At 41.1% G+C, this 23,034-nt stretch overlaps 1 protein-coding gene across 1 annotated transcript in view; it reads left to right on the forward strand.

Annotated features, from left to right (window-relative positions):
* Nucleotides 1-23,034, forward strand: part of LOC123507376 (acetyl-CoA carboxylase-like) — a 45,169-nt gene that overhangs the window by 18,244 nt on the left and 3,891 nt on the right. Inside the window, 29 exon segments of the mRNA XM_045260172.1 lie at nucleotides 175-314; nucleotides 517-683; nucleotides 875-981; nucleotides 1,141-1,272; nucleotides 1,890-2,093; nucleotides 2,276-2,394; nucleotides 2,502-2,775; nucleotides 3,194-3,384; nucleotides 4,585-4,629; nucleotides 5,916-6,066; nucleotides 6,589-6,825; nucleotides 7,724-7,927; nucleotides 8,652-8,747; nucleotides 9,708-9,903; nucleotides 10,101-10,204; nucleotides 10,545-10,604; nucleotides 12,742-12,903; nucleotides 13,222-13,329; nucleotides 13,637-13,689; nucleotides 13,691-13,755; nucleotides 14,367-14,575; nucleotides 15,271-15,414; nucleotides 16,851-17,021; nucleotides 17,409-17,552; nucleotides 17,816-17,951; nucleotides 18,295-18,472; nucleotides 18,955-19,156; nucleotides 19,603-19,839; nucleotides 22,703-22,861. Of these exon segments, the coding sequence (XP_045116107.1) occupies nucleotides 175-314; nucleotides 517-683; nucleotides 875-981; nucleotides 1,141-1,272; nucleotides 1,890-2,093; nucleotides 2,276-2,394; nucleotides 2,502-2,775; nucleotides 3,194-3,384; nucleotides 4,585-4,629; nucleotides 5,916-6,066; nucleotides 6,589-6,825; nucleotides 7,724-7,927; nucleotides 8,652-8,747; nucleotides 9,708-9,903; nucleotides 10,101-10,204; nucleotides 10,545-10,604; nucleotides 12,742-12,903; nucleotides 13,222-13,329; nucleotides 13,637-13,689; nucleotides 13,691-13,755; nucleotides 14,367-14,575; nucleotides 15,271-15,414; nucleotides 16,851-17,021; nucleotides 17,409-17,552; nucleotides 17,816-17,951; nucleotides 18,295-18,472; nucleotides 18,955-19,156; nucleotides 19,603-19,839; nucleotides 22,703-22,861 (4,395 nt within the window).

A 23,034-nucleotide genomic window follows, 5' to 3' on the forward strand; every position in this document is an offset into this window, starting at 1 on the left:
TAATAATACACAGCAAGCTACAAGGAAATTAATGAAACACATAGCAAGCTACAAGGAAATTAATGATACACACAGCAAGCTACAAGGAAATTAATGATACACACAGCAAGCTACAAGGAAATTAATGATACACACAGCAAGCCACATCACAGCATCTTGTTTCTACCTCCCCAGGAAGTGATTGCTTCCATCAGCGGCAGGATTCCTCAGGCAGTGGAGAAGAAGATACGCAAATACATGATGATCTACGGCAGCAATGTCACCTCCATGCTGGCTCAGTTCCCCTCCCAGGAGATTGCTAGTGCTGTCGACAGGTACACTGAGATACGCTTGCGTCCTTTTTTGCATTGCCTTTCCCCCTCTTTTTATCCCATCTCTGTATTCTTTACCTCCTCCCTTCACCCCTTTCCTCCATATCAGTTATTTTGTATTCAGTTAGTGTGTTTCATAGTTTGCCTGTTCAAAACAATACGTCTGAGTGATACAAGTTACTGCACTGACCATGTTGTCTTTCAGCCATGCTGCTTCACTGCAGAAGAAGGACAGGGATGTGTTCTTTGTCACCACGCAGGGGTTGGTGCAGCTCTGCCAGAGGTACAAGAAGGGCAGTCGTGGCCGCATGACTCAGGTGGTGCTGGAGCTGCTCAAACACTACCTGCAGGTGGAGACACAGTTCCAGCATGGTAAGTATCTCTTTCCTGGTACACATCAAATACATTTCCTTGCTTCCTCTCTTGACACTTGATGGTATGGAAGTATTGAGAAAATGAAGTGATGAATTTGTAATGAAAGTATGTGAGAGTGAATGGAACATAAAGAAATAGCATGACAGTCTAGGATGTTAGGACACTCATGGAATGTTGTAATCTTGCAGGCTCATACGACAAGTGTGTCCATGCACTGAGGGAGCGATACAAGGAGGACATTACCAACATCCTGGGCACCTTGCTCTCACATGCACAGGTTGCTAAGAAGAACCAGGTGAGTCGGACAGGGCTTAATTAGAAGAAACCTTATTGTCACTTTGTGTAAAGTTTGAAAATATTTATACTCCCTGCATATAGTTTGTTCTTGTTCTGTGGGCTGTGTGGTTCCTTGGTGTTCAGTTGCCCTCCTAATAAATGCAATGGTTCCCTGCAGATGGTGATCCTCCTCATTGAGCACCTGTGTGGCCACGAGCCAGGCCTCACCGATGACCTGTCGTCCATCCTGGAGCAACTCACCAAACTCAACAGCTCCCAGCACTCCCGGGTGGCTCTTAGGGCTCGCCAGGTGTGTGTGTGTAATTCACTGTTTGATCTGCTGCAGTCTCTGACGAGACAGCCAGACGTTACCCTACGGAACGAGCTCAGAGCACATTGTTTCCGATCTTCAGATAGGCCTGAGACCAGGCACACACCACACACCGGGACAACAAGGTCACAACTCCTCGATTTACATCCCGTATCTACTCACTGCTAGGTGAACAGGGGCTACACGTGATAGGAGACACACCCAAATATCTCCACCCGGCCGGGGAATCGAACCCCAGTTATCTGGCTTGTGAAGCCAGCGCTCTAACCACTGAGCTACCGGGCCGTGTAGCTCAGTGTGTGTGTGTGTGTGTGTGTGTGTGTGCGTGCGTGCGTGCGTCTGTGTCTGCATGTGTGTGTGTGTGTGTATTAATTCTTTTATTTATATTGAGAATTTTTTATTTACAATTTCTCAGTCATGTGTTTTGGTGTATTATGATCTTACTGTGTCTTTGTTTTTTTGAGTTATTGAATATCAAATTACTATCTCTAATTCCCTCACACCATTTTCATTTTTTCCCCGCATTTGTTTCCTCTCCTTCCTTTTTTCTTTGACCTAAAAAATCTTCTCATTGAACTCCCCTTGTGTTGGTGCAGGTCCTCATTGCAGCACACCAGCCAGCCTATGAGCTCCGCTACAACCAGATGGAGTCAATCTTCCTTCCTGCTATAGACATGTATGGACACTCATTCCATCCAGAGAACCTCCAGAAACTGATCCTCTCGGAGACTTCCATCTTTGATGTACTTCACGCCTTCTTCTACCACTCTAATGTTGCTGTGCGGATGGCCAGTCTGGAGGTGAGTCAGGGTCAGGGACATGATGCTAATGTGGTAGTGAAGAATGTGTAGATAGATGAGAAGCTATGAATCAAGTGCTTTCCTTAATACAGTTTGCAAATTGAAAATGCCTGAATCTAAAATTAACCATTCATTGCTATTCTGATATTTTAACTAAAGATGGTGTTCTGTTCCCACCAAAGGTTTATGTGCGGCGTGCATACATCAGCTATGAATTGACCTGCCTCCGCCACAAGGAGCTGTACGGAGGAGTGTGTGTAGTATTCTTCAAGTTCCTGCTTCCATCCTCACATCCCAACAGGTAAGCACCACCAGCTCCATCTGCCCTCTCACACCACACCAAGCTAAACACTCACACTGAGCCATCTCCCCACACTCACTAGCCTGACCAGCCTTTTTCTTGCCCAGGATTCCCCACAACAAGATGTGGAGCACCCTGGAATATTCTGACCCCCACCACACCCCAATCGACCCGCCCACCAACCTGGAGAACTGCCAGCGCATGGGCATCATGGCAACGTTCAAGACCTTCGAGGAGTTTGAGATCTACTTCAGTGACCTCATGAACTTCTTCCAGCCCTGCGATCCTTCAGGTCTTGAGGGAGAGATGAGCCCTCAGGAACTTCTCTCAGGCTCCATCAAGCTTGGCTCCTCCTTCAAAGATTTCATGGGGGAAATTAAGGTTAGTGGAAGTCTGGTTATTGATTGAGTGTGTATGTATTATTTGTGTTTGTGGGTCGAGCCCCCAGCTGGCTTGTATTACATGCAAGCTTAATTTTACATATAGTGATCAAAAGAACTAGATTAAAAGGCACAATAATTCTATAAAGTTACATATTTTTTCATTTGCTTATGAGTTGCTGTTTATTGACGTTTCATAAAAGAAAGATAATGAAAGTTATTTCATACCGAGGGTGTCAAGTGATATACATTTAAGCATCTGACTAATTTATTCTCTTCTGACCAACATTTTCTCCAGTGTGACATATCATTATAAATGTTGGTGTGCCATGACCTAATCAACCATTCCACCTAACACTGACGGCCACCACCCTCTGTAGCAGCATGTGCCACCACCTTCACGAATCTCACCCCATCAGGAGACCAAGGACCCCATCCACATCATGAACATCGGCATCAGCATGGAGGAGGAGAAGGACGACAGTGAGCTAAGTGAACAGTTTTCCGTGTTCTGCGCCAGTAAGAGAAAGGAGTTCAAGGAGGCCGGCATCAGACGCATCACAATGGTGGTCTTCTACAAGCAACAGTTCCCTCGCTACTTCACTTACAGGTAGGAGGAACCACAGTCTTCTTTTCCTGCTACATAATATTGAACTTAAATCCTTTCCTGACCTGAATAGAAAAAGCTGTGTTAATACAAGGTTCAGCTGCCAAAATGCTCACAAGGTTATCAAGGTTGGCAGTTCATGCATTGAAAATTTAAACTACATGAATAAGATTTTCTGAATTATTAAGAGATACATGGTATGCAAGAAATGTTGACTATATATACCTAAGGGATTTATATACTACCTCTTATCTGCTTTACCTTCATCTGTACATGTAAAAAATTGCATGATGTCTTCTGTAAGTGAGCATATTACTTTTATTATTAAGTTCTGTTAAGGCTTAGAAATGGAAGATGATTGGATACATAAAGTCTTTAGTAGTATCTATTTCCCAACTTCTGCATACTTTCACATTAATATTCTTACTCTCTCTACATCTATTTGTTATTCCATCTTTTTTTTCATTTTCTCCTCTAAGCATGCCTCTTCCTTCCTTGTCTTCTATAATCTCATATGCTCACTTTAGTTAGTTTCCTCTCTTGTATCCTGCCTTCAGTCGTGTGTGATCTCTCCAAGACACTCACTGTATGTATCTGTGACTTGCTGATGTGTGGCTCTTTTCTGTACTCTGCTCCTGTTCTAGATTTGCTGCAGTGTACCATGCAAGTTCATGCATTAAGTGACAAGTATTTATATTTCTTCATGTTAAATAAGTGCACACATTTCAAGATGGTTTACATGTTGAAGTAATGAATGATGTGGTGAATAATTTAATTTGTCTTCCCTTAGTTTTTGTTGTTATTGTGTGACTGATATCTCTTGTTCTGATATGAGGTCCTCTTTGTTTAGCTTATTTTTAATGCAAAGAAGAAGAGGAAGGTAACTTATCTTCTTATTTTAGCAGGTTTGTTGACAGGCCCTTTTTTTCCTTTTAATTTTGTGCACAGTATTTTTTTTATTAGTGCGCCATAGCATGCTTTGTGAGGAGCAGATGATGCCTCACAGAAAATAATTATCTAATTAATATTTTAGATTAACAGCTTGATAACCAGCAAGCTAAAATGTCTAATGCTGTGTTTTGCATACGTAATCTTTTTTCATAGTTTATACCTATTTTTCATACATGAAATACTTAATGCAGTGTAGATAAGGCCTGTGAGGTAATGGATTAGCTAGTGATGTGCTGCTGTCTTCCATCACAGACCAATCCATCTCTTGAAACACAATGCCCAGCCCACTACTTCAAGGTACAGGAGCCTGGCGGTGCACTGCCCTGCCCTTGGGCCACACTGTCTTGTGCTAGCGCTGTCTAAAGTATGAGTAGCTTCTGGGGTAGCTTGCACTACTGTATCTGAGTCTTGTGTCACATTTACTTTTGATTCCATCTGGAAAATGACTTATTCAGAAATTATTTAGCTTGGGTGTCAGTGTTGAGGGCATTGATGTCTTGTACCGGCCAGTGCACAGCTTGACTTGTACATACTCTCACATCACACATGACCAACAAACACTCATGTACTGTAAACATGAGTATCTATGTGCCAGTGTGGTAAAGATGGGTCTTCATTTGTTATTTTATGAAGTTATTAATAGAATATAATTCATTCCAGTATATGAATTCATTGCTATTCATAATTCATAAAAGTTTCAACCCCGTAAGTTGTGGGTGTGACACATTTGATGGCAACCCTCAGGATAGAGAGTGGCTGTGAGGCTGCCCTCACCTTAACACTGAGGCAGCTGTTTGAACACTGTGTGCCCTCGTGCTGAAAGTTGCACTCTCATCTCTCAACAGATACATTTCTCGATCTAGAGATTCTGAATTTTTTCCAGTTTTAAAGATGAGTCATGCATGAAACTATTACCATCTAGTTTAGCATGATTAGACATGAAGGGCTACACAATTGATGATGATTGGAAACAAAGTGTTTTGGCAAAGTGTTAACTGTTTGTACCCTGGCTCCCTCTCAGCTTAGGGGTTGTGGAACATAACTCAATCATAAATCACAGTTGAGCTGATTTAAGTCTGAAGTACAAGAGGTGGTGTGCAGGCGATTTGAGTGATGGTTGTATAGGTATGTACAGTACAGTATGTACAGTACAGTACAGTACAGGATGTACAGGTATGTGTTGATTGCTCTGCACTGTGGCAGTACTGTGGATTGCTGGATGCTTTAATTGGGTATTGAGTTTTGTCGTATGGGATTTGTGCCAAGCTGTTTTATTACAGTATTGTGGATTAATATGGCATTTGTAACTTAGTGTATTTTTTATTGTTTGACTCAAACACTAACTGGAGTAGAAAATTGCATTATGATACATATTGTAATATTTATTTAATGCTGTATTTTGTAGCATCAGTTGCTATATTCTTTTGTTTCTCTTTTTATTCTTTTGTTCTTGATGAAATATTCAGGCACTTGAATGAGAGAGAGAAAGAATGAATTCATATATGTATGTATACACATTCACTATAACAACACATATACTGACTCTCACATACCACCACATCACCACCACCACCATCTTCCAGGGCGAGGGATGAGTTCCAGGAAGACCGCATCTATCGCCACCTGGAGCCTGCCTTGGCCTTCCAGTTGGAGATCAACCGTCTGCGCACCTATGACCTAGAGGCCCTGCCCACTGCCAACAGGAAGATGCATCTCTACCTGGCCAAAGCTAAGGTTTGTATGTGTGTGTGTGTATGTGTGTGTGTCATTCGCCTATGGTTGTCTGCTGGTCACATCCATGGAAAGACCTCACAGTTTATACTGATTTATTCATGTAGGACAGAGACCACACACACCACACACAAGGATAGCAAGTCCACAACCCCTTAAATTACATTCCATACCTTCTTGCTACTAGGTGAACTGAGACTACACATTAAGAGACTTGCCCATTTGTCTTGCTGTGTCCGGGACATGAACTTTCTCAGTTGTGAGATGAGCATGCTACTACTACACCCTTATCTCCTTTTCTCTTTAATTTTCTTCCTATCTTATAAATGTCAGGTTTCCTTGCTGTGTGTGTGTGTTTGTATGTTTACCCATTTACCAGGGTTTGAGTCAAGCTAGTTTATAAACATACTTTTTCACACAATATTGCCTTGAAAATCATTGTTCTTTGCTACACCAACCCTTTCCATGTGCCTGTAATTCTCAGAAATCTAAATAAACTCAATACGATTGCTACATTTTTGACAGGTTGCAGACGGACAGGAGGTGACAGACTTCCGTTTCTTCATCCGGTCAATCATTCGTCACTCCGACCTGATCACTAAGGAGGCATCATTTGAGTACCTGGAGAAGGAGGGAGAGAAGCTGCTACTGGAGGCCATGGATGAGCTGGAGGTGGCTTTCTCTCACTCCCTGGCAAAGAGAACTGACTGCAACCACGTGTTCCTCAACTTTGTCCCTACGGTTATCATGAATCCATCCAAGGTGTGTGTGTAGTAGTGATAATAGTATTGCATGTGTGTGCTTCTACTTTCCTTGTTGGATATGACTTAGGACTTATTTATTGTGCCTCCAAATATACTTTATCTGATGTGATCTTACTATTTGGATTTGGTCAGAGTTGAATTAAGGAGAATATGTTAATTCTTCTCTCACCTTTGTCTAACATCTCTTCACTTGTTACTTATCTCGTTATTCTTCCTGCATTTCTTAGCATACTTGTTATTTACTGTGGCATCTCATATTTTCCTTCTGCTGTTCACATAACACTTTCCACAGCAATTACCTTTACATCTTGGCTACTTCACATCACTCCCTCACTTTACCACCCTTCCTACATCTCTTCTCATCTCTTTACTTAAACCTAAACTTTGCTTTACTTCTCTCTAGATTATGAAATTCATTCTATAATCACTACCTTCATATATTTTCAGGTGCATTTCCCTCTACTCTCGCACCCTTCCTGCACTTCTTTATTCTCATCCTTTTACATAGACCTAAATATTTCTCACTGCTTTAGATTGATGACTATTCAATTTTATTATCATTACTTTCACATATTGCCCATTGCTCTCTCATTCTACATTTCTTTTTTCTCATCCCTTCAATCAAACATAAACATTTCTCACTGCTTTAGATTGAGGACTCCATTCATTCTACCATCACTAACTTCACATATCATCAGGTACACTCCACTCCATCACTTTTCCACCCTTACTACACTTCTTTTTTCCCTTTACTTAAACATAAATATCCCACACTGCTTTAGATTCTGTCATCCCTAACTTCACATATCATTAGGTACACTCCTCTCCATCACTTTTTAACCCATCCCACACTTTTCTTCCCTTCACTTAAACCTAAACATCCCTCACTGCTCTAGATCGAGGATTCCATTCGTTCGATCGTCAATCGGTACGGCCGTCGGTTGTGGAGCCTGCGAGTGCTTCAGGCGGAGATAAAAATGACCATCCGTCAGACGCCAAACAGCAAGACAATCCCCATTCGTCTCACACTGTCCAATGAGTCTGGCTACTTCCTGGACATGCATCTGTACCGGGAGATCACTGACAAGCTGACAGGACAGGTGAGGAGACAAGCGTTTGGTTTGACACTCTGGTTTATACAGGCATTGTGCATTAGCCCGGTGACTGCCATGGCTTCTGTTCAGTTGATGTAGTGCCATGTGAACTGTTCATCATAAGTCATTCAATGAATCAGTTTTCTAGATTCATATAAATATTCAGTGGAAATACTACAGTAATGGAAGTTATCAAGTAATTTCGATGTTTCAGTGTGTGTGGTTGTATTTTTGTTCAATACTCACCATTGAGTTGGTTAAGTAAAGAAACAAGTGTCCAGCTCTCACCAGCAGTCACTGAGCTAAAAGATTCATTCAGATCATGTTGAAGAGGATTTTGGTCTGAGTGAACCTTTGAATGCAAAATGCCTTATTGAATGTTTTTTTTTTTTTTTTTCCGATTGGGTATATGTTTTGTACTTTTATTTCTATATCTTAAAATTTTATCTCATTCTGTTTTTTGGTGTATTTGTGGTGCATTTATTATTCCTTTTCTTTTGTTTGTTTTGGTGTATTCACTGTTCCCTCTTAAAATGCACTGCTACTGAAAAAGGTCATTGTTATTTTACTCACTCATGTCATGATAATGGTTCACCTTTGTATGTAATCCCTTTCTCCCATAATCTTTCTCTCTTGTACCATCGGAGTGAGCAAAGCATAAGAAATGACAAAATCCTCGCCTCAAAAATACTTGGCGTTGGTTCACAGCTCTCCCCATTGGCACCCTCAGGTCAAATTTAGCGAGTATAAGATAGACCCAGCCAGCCGGCCAGCAAATTACAGCAACTGGCAGCGCTACACCTGGCCCACCCGGGGATCATTCTCGGTACTCCAGCCTCAGCCCACTACTGCTGGCTTTGTGTTGCCTTGGGTTGTGTAGAATAGCAACAGTGACCTGACTAACATGTCCTTCTTTTTTGTATTACCACTGGTCCCATTTACTGCCTGAACATGTGTGGGCGAGCATGTGAATGAATATGTTTGTGTGTGTGCAGATGTTTGTACACACATACTACACATCCACACACACACAAACGTTGTACCACAGAAATCGTGATGCATAATGACACAGATCACTTTCTTCTGCTGCCTGACTGACCCAACACTGACAGATGTATGACCTGTCTTAGATCATTAGGTGTTACTGGTGGACAGAGCCAGTTTCTTTGGTCTGGATTATAGTGGACTTTTAGATTGGTTCTAGTGAAATTGGTATGGTATGTGTTGAGCAGACGGCACAAAGCAGGAAACAGTGTTAGGTCTGCACAGCGCATCACTAGTGTGGTGAGCTGAGACAAGTGTTAGTAACTAACGTCCTGTGTTTTGTTAATCAGATTTGCTTTTTGATTTATGTTAGTTGATTATTTTTTAGTTTGTGGATTTACTTAGTTTGTCTTGTGTATCTGTGTCATTTGTTTGTCTTCAGCCTGCAGTGAAACCATTTTGACGAATCTTTCAACTTGTTTAACCCATTTCCTTATTTTCCATAGCTAGAATTAGAATTTAGTAATAAGAGAAGTTGATTTCATTACTTTTAGTTCATACAATTTAATATATATTTCAATCATCACATTAGCATAAGAATCAGACAACACAAATGATCCCTTATTTATTATTGTTACCTGTATTATATCATTCTATTTACCTATTTATATATTTTTTTTCACATCTAAGTGTATCCAGTGTGTTCACAGTTTTAAGTATCTCATAAATCTCCATTAACATTGTATGCCTCAGTGCCTCTCACCACCTCACAACACATACTGACTCTGTGCTGGGCCTGCAGATCAAGTTTGAAGGGTTCGGGATCCGCCAAGGTCCTCTTCACGGCCTGCCCATCTCCACGCCTTACATGACCAAGGACTACCTGCAGCTTAAGAGATTCCAGGCACAAAAGAACGGCACAACCTATGTGTATGACTTCCCCGAGATGTTCCGTCAGGCCCTTGAGAGAGAGTGGGAGAAACATCTGAAGGAGAGAGGTGAGTGTGTCAGTGTGTATACTTACCTGGTTGTAGTGTTCAGAATATTAGTGATGCTTTTGTTATCCTGACTTCATATTTGTCTTTGTCCACATAAGTTTTGATGTTCTTTGCTTCATTTTCACATCCAACTGTTCATCTAGTTGTGAAAGGGACAAGATTGTGTTGGTAATGTGAAGCATTCTCTACATTCCCAGGTGAGAATGAGGACATTCCAGAGCACCTGATCAGCCTGGTGGAGCTAGTGCTGGACCAGGATGATCAGCTGGTGGAGGAGAAGAGGCTGCCTGGAGAGAACAATGTAAGTGTCCCTTGAGAACTATGATGGCCTTGTCTTAGCTGTGCTGACTTCTGTGACTTTGTGTTGTTATTGTTTAATATCTTCAGTCTTCTTTTCCCCTTCATAGATTCCTCCTTTATTTATTCATTCCTTTCAGTGTTTCTTTACAAATATATGACATGACCAAGAAACAGGTAAAACTCATTGAACTGTGTTAAAGAGTCTGCTGAGGAACTGCAGTACTGACTCGGCTCCTCCACACTGAACATAAACCAGAGCTGGAAAGAGACACAAACCAAAACATGAAGGTAACACACCCATTAAGGGCTTGACATGTGCAGTGCTGCTTTCCTTCTTGCAGGCTAATGGAGGAGGGAACACTGGTAAAGGGACCAGTAACAGCTCCTGGATAAATAAGGAGGTACATGTGCACACTTTCCAACACAAAAGTGCAACACACACTAGTCTGGGGGATCTTGGTCATCTTTATAACATGCAGACTCCTGCCAAAGTTACTGAACCACAGCTATCTCACACTGGCAGACTAAACCATTTTCCTGATGAGTAGAATTGTGTACTTCATTGTCATATACATCATTACTATTGCAATCTTTTACTAACATACCTTAACCACTATATTCAATCTCCTAACTGATCATTTTAATAAAGTTTGACAGTAATGAAGTATATGAAAATGAAGTACACAGTGTTACCAGGAATGGCTTGACTGCCTGGGTGAGACAGATCTATAACAATACCCTTTCACCTTCACTCTGCCCGTTGGGTGGTGGGGCGTCGAGGGTGGTGATGGGTGATGGTGGGAATGGTAAGTGGGTGGGGATGTGGTGTTTTTACCTTCATCTGTGTAGTTAGTGGGAAGATGGTGTATGTGTATATATATTGTCCCTTCACTTCCTCTCTTACAAGGGACGATTCTTTTGCTCTTGTATTTTTTCATGCATGTGACTTTGACTGGAAAACAATGGTGCAGGGAGGGTGTGCTGCTCTTTATTTTCTTTATTTTTTCTTAGAGTTGCAATTTTCTAGAGTATTTTTTTGTGTTTTGAAGCGCAGCATCAGTATTAGGTTGCTCTGATACCACTCTCTGAAGGTAATATAAAGGTTTCAGTATTGCTGTTTAAAACTGTCAATGTTTGTTTCATTGTATAAGATGAGAATCTTAAAGCTATGTATTCCTTTTGTTTAGTGTAGTGTGTGTGTGTGTGTGTGTGTGTGTGTGTGTGTGTGTGTGTGTGTGTGTGTGTGTGTGTGTGTGTGTGTGTGTGCGTGTGTATGTGTTTCACCGTTTGATCTGCTGCAGTCTCTGACGAGACAGCCAGATGTTACCCTACGGAACGAGCTCAGAGCTCATTATTTCTGATCTTCGGATAGGCCTGAGACCAGGCACACACCACACACCGGGACAACAAGGTCACAACTCCTCGATTTACATCCCGTATCTACTCACTGCTAGGTGAACAGGGGCTACACGTGAAAGGAGACACACCCAAATATCTCCACCCGGCCAGGGAATCGAACCCCGGTCATCTGGCTTGTGAAGCCAGCTCTCTAACCACTGAGCTACCATGTGTGTGTGTGTGTGTGTGTGTGTGGGGGTGTGGGTGGGTGTGAGGAGTGGGTGTGGGGTGTGGGTGTGGGTGTGAGGAGTGGATGTGGGTGTGGGTGTGGGTGTGGGTGTGTGTGTGAGGAGTGAGAGTGGATGTGTGTGTGAGAGAGTGAGTGAGTGAGAGTGAGAGTGAGTGAGTGAGAGCGAGAGTGAGTGAGTGAGAGCGAGAGTGAGTGAGAGTGAGATTTCAAAGTAATATGATATAAATCTTGTAAAGTTATGAAGGCACTAAGATGAATTACTAATACAACTAATTGATTGATCATTTTGAGGTTTTGTGTAAATGAAATTTCTTGGAAAATTACTTTTTACCCTCTTTGTTACTGACCGCCTGCAGACTGAATGCAACTATATAACTATATAATTATTATGTATTTGTAATGAATGATGGAATGACATTTTACCTACTAAATCATAAATCATTATTTATATTAGGTAGCTATCAGTTTTATGTTCTTTGAAACCAATTAAAAATGTTGGTTGAAATATGGTGTAAACAGTCATGTCTGATTAGAATAATGTTTGACATTTAGCCACAATGATTATTGATATGATTTAATAATAATTCATGTATGCCTTGATTATTGAATGGTCTTCCACAAGGATAAGACACAGACACACCAGCTTATCATATATGAAATCAGTAAATTACTCAAAAAAAAAAAAAAAAAAAAAGAGAGATAAAGTACATACTATTATAAACATGCATACAATGCTTGAATGCCTCTTTTCATGGCACTTAGCACTACATATACTAATTCCTCAACAATAATCAGTAGTAGTAGAAGCTGTAATAATTCTTGAGCCACATTATATAACAGCCATAACATTTGTTCCTCCTTTAACAACACTCAATGTTTGTGTGTTTATGTACCAAGAGTCCAGCAATCTCCTATCACCTCTTGCTTACCCATGTGTGGCATGTCCCCAGATTGGCATGGTGGCATGGCGCATGACTCTCCACACCCCAGAGTACCCAGACGGCAGGGACATCATCGTCATCTGCAACGACATCACCTACCAGATTGGCTCTTTCGGCCCCCACGAGGACATTCTCTTTCTAAAGGCGTCCCAGTTAGCTCGCCAGCTCAGGGTGGGTGTCTGAAGCTACTGGTGCATTGTGGAAGGATGTCTTGATGTCTTGCTTTAGTTTATTCCAGGAGTTTTGTGTGTATTGAGTGGTCTTTTGAGGTCTCATTTTTTTCTTCTAGTCTTACATTACTTTTTTTAGCAGATTTTGGCCCATTTACTTGTTATTTTATTTCTGCTTCATTATAGTTTTTGTCACTTATTTAGTTCTATTTTGAATATTCTCAAATAAACAAAACCGTAACATTTATATGGACAAACGCACAATCTGCATTATTGGCAGAGAAAATTCACTCCTTCATGTTGAAACTCATCTCTGCAGATTCCAAGGATATACATAGCGGCAAACTCAGGTGCTCGCATTGGTCTGGCCGAGGAGATCAAGCACATGTTCAAGGTGGCGTGGGAGGACCCGGCTGAACCTGACAAAGTGAGTGACGTTACTAGGGACTGTATCGTCATATTTGTGTCTCTTCACATCATCTTTTGATAGAGTTTACACAATTGAAGTTAGTAATGGTTTTATCAAGAGGTTTCATGAGGTTAGCATTGTTTTAACATGGATCTTGTCTATGTAGTGGGAAACTGCATATGAAAATCTGAGTCATTTTTTTTGTATATTTTAGTGCCACAACATTTGGAATATGAGCCTGTGTCTAAATAGGAAGTAATATGTTCCTTGTGTATCTTCATAAAAGTAACTCCTCCATTACTAATTCTGTGTTCCTCTCCTGCAGGGATTCAAGTACCTTTACCTGACACCAGAGGACTACAAGAAGGTGTCCACTCGATTCTATCTATTGTGAACTGATAGATGATGAGGATAATGCACACTATAAGATCAACCACATCATAGGTATGCTATCATTACTTTGCCCAGTCTGTGTCTGGGTGGTAGGCAGTACAGCTGGCCTGGAGATGTGGGACAATAGTGTGTGTTTCCATGTTCCCTCTTGTGTTGTAAAGAATGACTGTAAAGAATGGAGTAAGGGACCAAGGATTTCCTTTCTATATAAGCCTTTCACTTTGATACAAAATAATTAACGTGACCAGAAGCAATGCATGAAATCTTTGAAGCATCCACAAGAAAGCAGAGATATAAAACAGGATGGCAATATCTACCCAATTTAAAGAACGGAAGTGGCTACAGAACAAGCAAGCATGTCTCAGATTAGCACTTAAGGAAAGATGTACTGAATAAGTCAAGTGGTTAAGTATCTTGGCTAGTTGAACTTTCACACATAGATAAAGATGACAGCATATAAATATCAGTCATAGGGTTCAGTAGTTCTGCTTGTGGACTGGCATCTAAGTGGACCTTTTTGTTTAATAATTTTTCTTGCCCTTTGCCATATTTCCTTACATATAAAAGAAAATAATAATGATTTCTTACACACAAAGGTAAGGATGGTGGCATTGGAGTATCAGTCAGAGCATTATGTCTTGACTAGTTTATCCCTCACATAGGTAAGGATGATGGCATTGGTGTGGAGAACTTGCAACATTCTGGTATGATTGCTGGTGAGACATCCCAGGCTTACAATGAAATCGTGACCTTCTCCATGGTGACCTGCCGCGCTATTGGCATTGGGGCTTACCTGGTGAGGCTCGGCCAGCGTGTGGTGCAGGTGGAGTCGTCACACATCATCCTCACAGGCTTCAGTGCGCTCAATAAGGTGATCATGACACTTGTTCCGAGTTATGTTTATTTGTGTCTTTGTTGTGTTTACTCTTCCTTTTGGTGTGTCAAAAATGGTTGAGAAGTGTTACATTGAGTCATCTGCATCTTTTAAACACTTCTTCTGAGTTATCTCTTTATTTGTGTCTTTAGTAGTGTGGTTTTGTTGTGCTCACTCTTGTTTTTGGTGTAATAAATGGTTGAGAAGTGTTACATTGTCACCTATATCTTTGAAACATTCAGAAAAATACTCCTGGCTTTCTCACATAGATATCATACATTTTGCAATATTTCAAATGAATTTTCTGAAGGTTTCTGGTCTTTCTGCATTTAGAATTGGAGAAAATAATAAGTCAACTTTGGGTAATCATCATCACAGCATGGCAGTCACCACGGTAGTAATCCTTAATGTGAGAGAACATGCAATAATTTTGATATTTTTACAGTATTATGTCTCTTATTCCACACTTAACCCCTTGAGTAACCTTATGCATTTCCTTATTCATTCTATTTACTATTTAGTGATTTTATACAGCTTCAGATACATGGGGGAATTAAAATAGTGAAGACTGTCTATACATCTCTAGACCTTTCCTAATGTCAATGAAATGGTCTAATCATACACAAATCTCAAGGTAAAAATGTGTCCCAGTATTGAAGGGGTTAATAAAGGTGATTGTTGTTCCTCCATAGTTGCTGGGGCGGGAGGTGTACAGCAGCAACTCTCAGCTGGGCGGTGTGGAAATCATGCACAAGAACGGCATCTCACACGCCGTGGCTCCCAACGACCTGGAGGGCATTCACACCATCCTCAACTGGCTCTCCTTCGTCCCCAAGGTGAAGATTGGGGCTGTTTAGTAATTCTCTCTCTCTCTCTCTCTCTCTCTCTCTCTCTCTCTCTCTCTCTCTCTCTCTCTCTCTCTCTCTCTCTCTCTCTCTCTCTCTCTCTCTCTCTCTCTCTCTCTTGTCTGACAATTTGTAAATATGTATTGCTGTCACTGTTTTTATTCATTAATTTAATTGTACAGTATATATATATATATATATATATATATATATATATATATATATATATATATATATATATATATATATATATATATATATATATATATATATATATATATATATATATATATATATATATATATATATATATATATATATATATATATATATATTAACGAACAGGATAGGGGGTGTCAAAGCTGTTTGTAGAGCAGAAATTCGTTAAGTGGACGTAATTTTCCCATAGGAAATAATGGAAATAGGGGGAATGCGTTCTGGGCTGGTCCCCAACCTACCACATGGGTTAAAAAAAAAAAAATATATATATATATATATATATATATATATATATATATATATATATATATATATATTTCTATTAGCTTTTTACAAACCTTGCCCCTCAAGAAATGATTGTTTTGTAATGCATAAAGTGAAATCTTATATGAACTACCAAAAAATAAAGCAGAGATGATGAGATCGGCCACAGACGGTGGAGACTCCGGCGACTTGGCCACTGCTTCTTCTTCTTGTGACCTTATTAGATTGGCGTGTTGTCTTTCATCATGATATTAAATTTGTTTCCACTCCTCTATTGCCTGCTATAATGGATATCATATCTTAGTATTCATATACGCTCATGCCATGAGGATAACCTGGACCCTGTGGCAGTGAGTGATAGTGAATTACTAATGAAATACCGCGGTCTGTGGCCGGTCTCATCATCTCTGCTTTATTCTTTGGTATTCCATGTAAGATTTCACTTTATGCATTACAAAACAATCTTTTCTTTGGGGTAAGGTTTGTAAAAAGCTAATAGAAATGTTGTTTTGTGAACATAAATGCATATACAAGACAGTAACACCACCTCCAGAGGTGGTGTTCCCAGCAACCTCAGAGCAACCTCATCACCGTCCCTCCAAGCGTTCATGGAAGCCATTTCGCGGCAGGAGGTTGCTCTGAGGTTGTTAAAGAATCTTGGATCCAGCTCCAGGAGCACCAGAGACAGGCGGGGAGCCGGACAATCACAGCGAAGCTACCACGTTCGGTCCCTCACCCGGCAAATTCAAACCCAGAAAATTCGCTAAAACAGATGTGGTTGTATGTTATGCGGACTTCTTGGTCTAACTTTATATAGTATGTTAAACAGGAAATTCGTTAGATGAACGTTCGTTAAGCGGAGTATTGCTGCATATTCACTTGTCTATTTGTTCCACCACCACCACCACCACCACCTGTAAACACTCCTTCTTTACCCACCCCAGACCAAGGAGTCACCATTGCCAATCCTGGACCCAGTGGACCCCATCGAGAGAGTAGTCGGCTTCATGCCAGGCCGGGCACCATACGACCCTCGCTGGCTGTTGGCTGGACGACCGAACCCTAATAACCCAAATGACTGGGAGAGTGGTTTCTTTGACAAGGACTCATTCCAGGTAGGTTGCTTGTACTCCATGTTCCACGTTAGAATCAATGAGTATGTTTCACCCGAGTCAGCCGAGAAAAGAACAAGGTAGTGAGTAACATGGCACATCCTCTTCAACTGGTCTCAGCACAAACCCATCAGTATCAAGCCTTCTTTATTCTGTTGTCATTCTCCTTGCAAATTTTGATAGATGATACAAGTAGATCAGGTCATGGTAAGATTGAGTGAAGATGGTATACACAAAGGCAGTGAGTGTGACAGGTTTTTTGGATATTTGACTGTAACTGGATATTGAACGGTAATATAAGAAAAGCATTAGAGTTGGCAATTTGGTGTAAGTGCCTCCTTTTGTGCAGAATGCCTTGAATAATTGCCTCATCCCATCTTTTTGTTGCAGGAAATCATGGAGCCGTGGGCACAGACCGTGGTGAGTGGACGGGCCAGGCTTGGTGGCATCCCAGTGGGTGTCATCTGTGTGGAGACTCGCACTGTGGAGTTCAACCTTCTGGCTGATCCTGCTAACCTGGACTCAGAGGCCAAGGTACAGTGCAGTGGGAAGTGATGCTGCGTCACAACTTACTTCCGGTTAATGATGTTTATACTTTGAAATCCCTTGAGTTTGCATGTCAGTCTAGGTAAAAATAAGGATAGGAATGCTGTTTCATCAAGTTAGGAGCCATCTGTATCTTGTCCTCTCTTCATATTTACATATATCTTATTTAATTGCCTGATATATCCTGTTACTTTATTTCAGCAGTGTAACATTTCAAATACTCTCCTTTAATCGGCTTATTTCTCTGACAGACAGTATCCCAGGCGGGGCAGGTGTGGTTTCCTGACTCGGCTTACAAGACGTCCCAGGCCATCCGGGACCTGAACCATGAACAACTGCCACTCATCATCTTTGCTAACTGGAGGGGCTTCTCTGGTGGCATGAAAGGTACAACTGTGGTGCTTCCTGACCTCAGTATGACTGGAGTATGAATGACGGAAATACTCAAAACCAGAATGTTTATCTTCATAACTTAGACAAAAGATGATGTGCCATTTCCCACTGTGACCATTTTTGCACAGTTATGTTGATGATGTCTGTGTATTATGATTTTTTAACTTTCATATTATTACTACTACTATGTTTACAATTTCTATTTCCTCTATGTTGTGATTTTTAGCTTTCACACTGTTACTATTATGTTTTACTGCCATTACAACTTATATTACTATCATAGCTACCACTTGTCACTTCACACACCTGACTGCCTTCCTCTACCTCCCCAACGCAGACATGTATGAGCAGGTGATCAAGTTTGGCGCATACATTGTGGATGCCTTGAGGGAGTACAGTCAGCCAATCCTGGTGTACATTCCCCCCTATGCTGAACTGAGAGGTGGTGCTTGGGTGGTAATAGACCCAACCATTAACCAGCGACACATGGAGATGTATGCAGACCCATTGTCCAGGTGTGTTTGATGCTCTATCACTGTTACTACTACTACTATTACTATAACTATGAATACCACTACCATTACTACTACTACTACTACTACTTCTCTACCTCCAGTATCATCACTACTACTGTTACTGCCAATACTATTACTACAACTATGAATACCACTACCATTATTACTAATTCTGTTACTGTTATTAGTGTATGCCATAAGTTCCGTATTGATAAATTTCCTTCATCATTATATCCTCAAAAATCTCCAAGAACACCCCTTTCCATGATACATTAGGTTAGGTTACAGGACTTTAACATTACAAAGAAAACAATTTATAGCTCTATTTGCTTGTCTACTTTATTCCTACTACTGAATATTCAAACCCAGACTGAATTTTCTTGACTGCCTCTTTTCATATTTATACCCCACTACATTTTTCATATCAAACTCCCTCACAGATGTCTGAAAAATTATGACCCACTCACAATCTTATTTCCCAGAGGAGGAGTGCTGGAACCCGAGGGGACTGTGGAGATCAAGTTTAAGATGAAGGACATAGTGAAGGCAATGTCCCGCCTTGACCCAACCATCCACCAGCTGAACAGAGCACTTACTGAGCCAGACCTGCCAGAGGGACAACAGGCTGCCATCAGGAAACGCATCAAAGAGAGACAAGAGCTGCTACTTCCTATGTATCATCAGGTAAGAGAGAAGGGGAGGCTAAACTCAATCACTGAAATGTTAGTTTATATATTTTGATTTGCCTGTGCTAATACTTGTGCTAAAAGGTGGTGGTTTAAAGAGAAGTTTATCTGGAAACAAGGACAAATACTTATCTGGCCAAAATTAAGTGGTCTAATGAGCTAATACTTGTGTTGAAAGATGATGGATTAAAGAGAAATTTATCTGGAAATATAGACAAACACTATAGCCAAAATAGAGTGGTCTGATTTCTAAACTGAGAAGGTAAAGGACACACAAAAAGTTGAGAGATACAAAAGAAGATGAAAAGGACAAACTAATGGTCAAAAAGAAAAATGAAGAGAAACAAAGAGGAAAGCAATTAGAAAATATGAAAAGATTAGATTAAGAAAAAAAAAAAACGAATCACTTAACCCCACCACCCAAACACACCCATTCCCTCCTAGGTGGCAGTGACATTCGCAGACCTCCACGACACCCCCGTCAGAATGCAAGAGAAAGGGGTGATCCAAGGGGTGGTGCCGTGGTCCCAGAGCCGCAGGATTCTCTACTGGAGGCTGAGAAGGCTGCTGGCGGAGGACAGCGTGAAGAAGGAGATCAGGAAGGTGCAACATGACTCATCAGATGGACAGATTGATGCCATGTTGAGGCGATGGTTCTTTGAGGAAAAGGGATCGGTTGAGGTAAGTTGTGGAGAGAGAGAGAGAGAGAGAGAGAGAGAGCGGTGGGGGAGCGGGTGAAAGGACTATGAGAAGCATGAGGGCAAAGGGAAGAGGGACGGACGGAAGGTGGATATGGATGGGAAGATAAAGGCCTGCCAGATTACATCAGGGGCAGCTTGAGTCAATGCGCACACACATACACACACATGTAAAGACATTGTATTCATGTTGATTCTGGGAAATTAATCTTAATACTGTTGCCAAACGCGTACCGTACAATCGCCGCCACGGGTCCGTGGTCGGTGATCTTTGTGTGGTTGGTTAGTTTACATTGAAGCGCCGTACATACTGGCCACGCCGCGCTGACAGTGCAGGACAATGCTCTGGCAGTGAGAGAAGTGACGACGAACATATTAGTGATGGTGACGAAGAGAATAGTGTATGTGTAGCCTCTCAGTAATAAGAGGTTAACCATTTACACATCGTTGAGGACACAAAGCGGGCGCCAGTGTGTGGGTGGCTCACTGAGTGCCGGTTACGCTGACAGCCACTAACCAAGTCTTTGGCAAACGTAAGTAATATATTGGTGTAACTCATCATTTCACGGTACTGCCATGTCATAATCTCCAGGACAACATATCAGTGAACTAACACCTGCAGATGTTACAAATCCTTCAATACGTAAACAAACCAATCTCCTGATCTGCCATATCTCTCACTCATTACAGGCCAGACAGGTCACAAAGTGGAGCCATAGGCCTAATCTTTCATGTCTGTTACTGAAATATATCTGCAATTGGCTGATATGTGTTATGTAGGCCCATTTGTGGCAAGCGGGGCGGGACGTGACGTCACGAGCCGCCATGTTATGACGTCATCACCGGCTCCCGTTCAAATGCTTGCCGGTCCCAGCTTGTCGACCTCTTTAGTATGTCTCAGTTGATTTTTTTTTTTTTTTTTTAGTCAAAAGTACCTTTTAAGCGCTTCTAATGATGGTTTGCTGTCTTTTACGTGCCTTCAGTGCCTGAGTTGAGTTACGTACGGTGATTTAGAGGGTGTTTATGACTTAGATGAGAGGGCAAAAATACGTTAAAATCTTTACCTCTGGTTTCAGTGATTTTTTATTTGACGTGGTAGCGAAGTGTTTGTGTTTTCAAACAATAGTTTATGACGAAAAAAGTGTGTAAAGCTCCTGATAAGTTAAACATGTGGACTTTAAGTTTGATTTCTAGCCGTGTTAATATTGTAAAATACGTAATTTATTAAATATTTATTTTTCTAATTCGGCACGTTGCCAGGGTTTGATATATCGAAATGATAGTTATAATTTTTAGAAAACGTTATCGATCTTGTTCAATGAAATTGGTAGACTTTAGAATTACTTTTGAATATGTCGAAGTTCCAATACTTTATTTGTTAGGTTTTTAAAAATATTTTTAGTATTCCTTTTCCCAGCAATACTTTTATATTTTAGAAATTTGTTTTGACTGATAACAAGTCATATTTTCTATAACATTCATGTCCAGCTGCCTTTTTGGGAAATCTCATTTTCAAAATGATTTACGTAACGTATGTGTGACCCCATCAATGGGGGGTCCCACCTCCCAGCTGGACCCAGCCCAGCATCCGGCTCATGGCCCGAGGGTGTGAGGGCTGGTGGCTGTGTGTTTGTGTGTGTGTTTGTGTTTGTGTTTGTGTGTGTGTGTGTGTGTGTGTGTGTTTACCTAGTTATATTGTACAGGGTTCGAGCAGGGCTCAGTGTCCTGTCTCTATATCTCCATTTATCTAGTTTTTCCTTAAAATTCTGCACATTATGTGCTGTAACAACTTCATTATCCAATCCATTCCATTTTTCTACCGTTGTGTGTGTGTGTGTGTGTGTGTGTGTGTGTTTTTTTTTTTTTTTTTTTCTTTCTTTTTTTCTTTCTTTCTTTCTTTCTTTCTTTTTCTTTCTTTCTTCTTCTTCTTCTTCTTCCGGTAAGGCCTATAGCGCCTGTAGGCACACTTGAAGAGTGTATGGGAAGCGCTGTTCAGCTTCCGCCCATTAGTGACACAGGCAATTTTGTTTATAGTGGTACCCATATTAGGGGTCATCTTGGGTGTAACCACCTAGAACCTGGGTATCATGGTGACGTGTAGGTAACTTTAAACCACTCGACAAATGACAAAGTGTTTTAAGGCTGTACGTGGTGGGATTCAAACCTACGCGTGGACGTCTGCCCAATCCCACACTCACCACCTTATCCACTATGCCACCGTCTCCCTCTGTGTGTGTGTGTGTGTGTGTGCGGGTGTGTGCATGCATTTATTTATTTATTTATTCATACTGAAGATGATGCAGTGTGTGTGTGTGTGTGTGTGTGTGTGTGTGTGTGTGTGTTTGTGGGGAGATAAAACAGTGACATTCTGATCATGGGGAGGGACAGAGCATGGACCAGGAAGGGAAGGTCAAGCGGGTGGAGGCTAAAGGCTTAGTTTTTGAGGTGGTTGAATCAATCAAAGTAAAACGGGCCTTCACCTGGTGTGGAGCTACAAAGTGTTGATACTGAAAATTTATATGGCTGGGATTAGCAAGGAGTCGAGTGCTGGCATCTGTACAAGAAGGAAGGGGATGAAAAGAGTATATTTAAAATTCATATGTATTGTAATATTTTGTAAGTGGCTGTGGAACAAGGAAAGTGATTAGAGTGCCAAGTAATTAATGATGTGCAAAACAGCAATGAAAAGGTTCAGAGAAACTTTTTATGTAAGAGGAAAAACTGGCCAAGGCTAAAAGAAAGTAAACAAAAAGGCCCACTTAGTTAGCAGTCCCTGTGCAGGTCTGAGAGAGTTAGCCAAATGAAAGAGATAAGTTTCTTGAAACGTCCTTCTTCAATGTGTTCAGAGTTACCTTTGGGACAACGACCGGGTGGTGGCCGAGTGGGTGGAACACCAGATGGAAGTGTGCAGCACTAGGGAGGAAGGGAACACCTCCTACCTCCAAGAGAACCTGCAGATCATCAGGAGAGACAATGCCATCTCACAAGTCAAGGAAGTGGTCAAGGTGAGTGCATGTGTGTGTGGAAGGATGGATGGAGTTTTGCCTACTGTTTTAATAGGTGATGATATTAAGTTTGTTTCTTTAATCTTAAGAGAGAGAGAGTGTCCATTTGGTCTCATACTGCAGTAAATAAAGTAATCAAAGTGTATGTAACCATTGTAGCTTTTAACTATTTC

Source organism: Portunus trituberculatus, chromosome 22, assembly GCF_017591435.1.
Source record: "Portunus trituberculatus isolate SZX2019 chromosome 22, ASM1759143v1, whole genome shotgun sequence".
NCBI lineage: Eukaryota > Metazoa > Arthropoda > Malacostraca > Decapoda > Portunidae > Portunus > Portunus trituberculatus.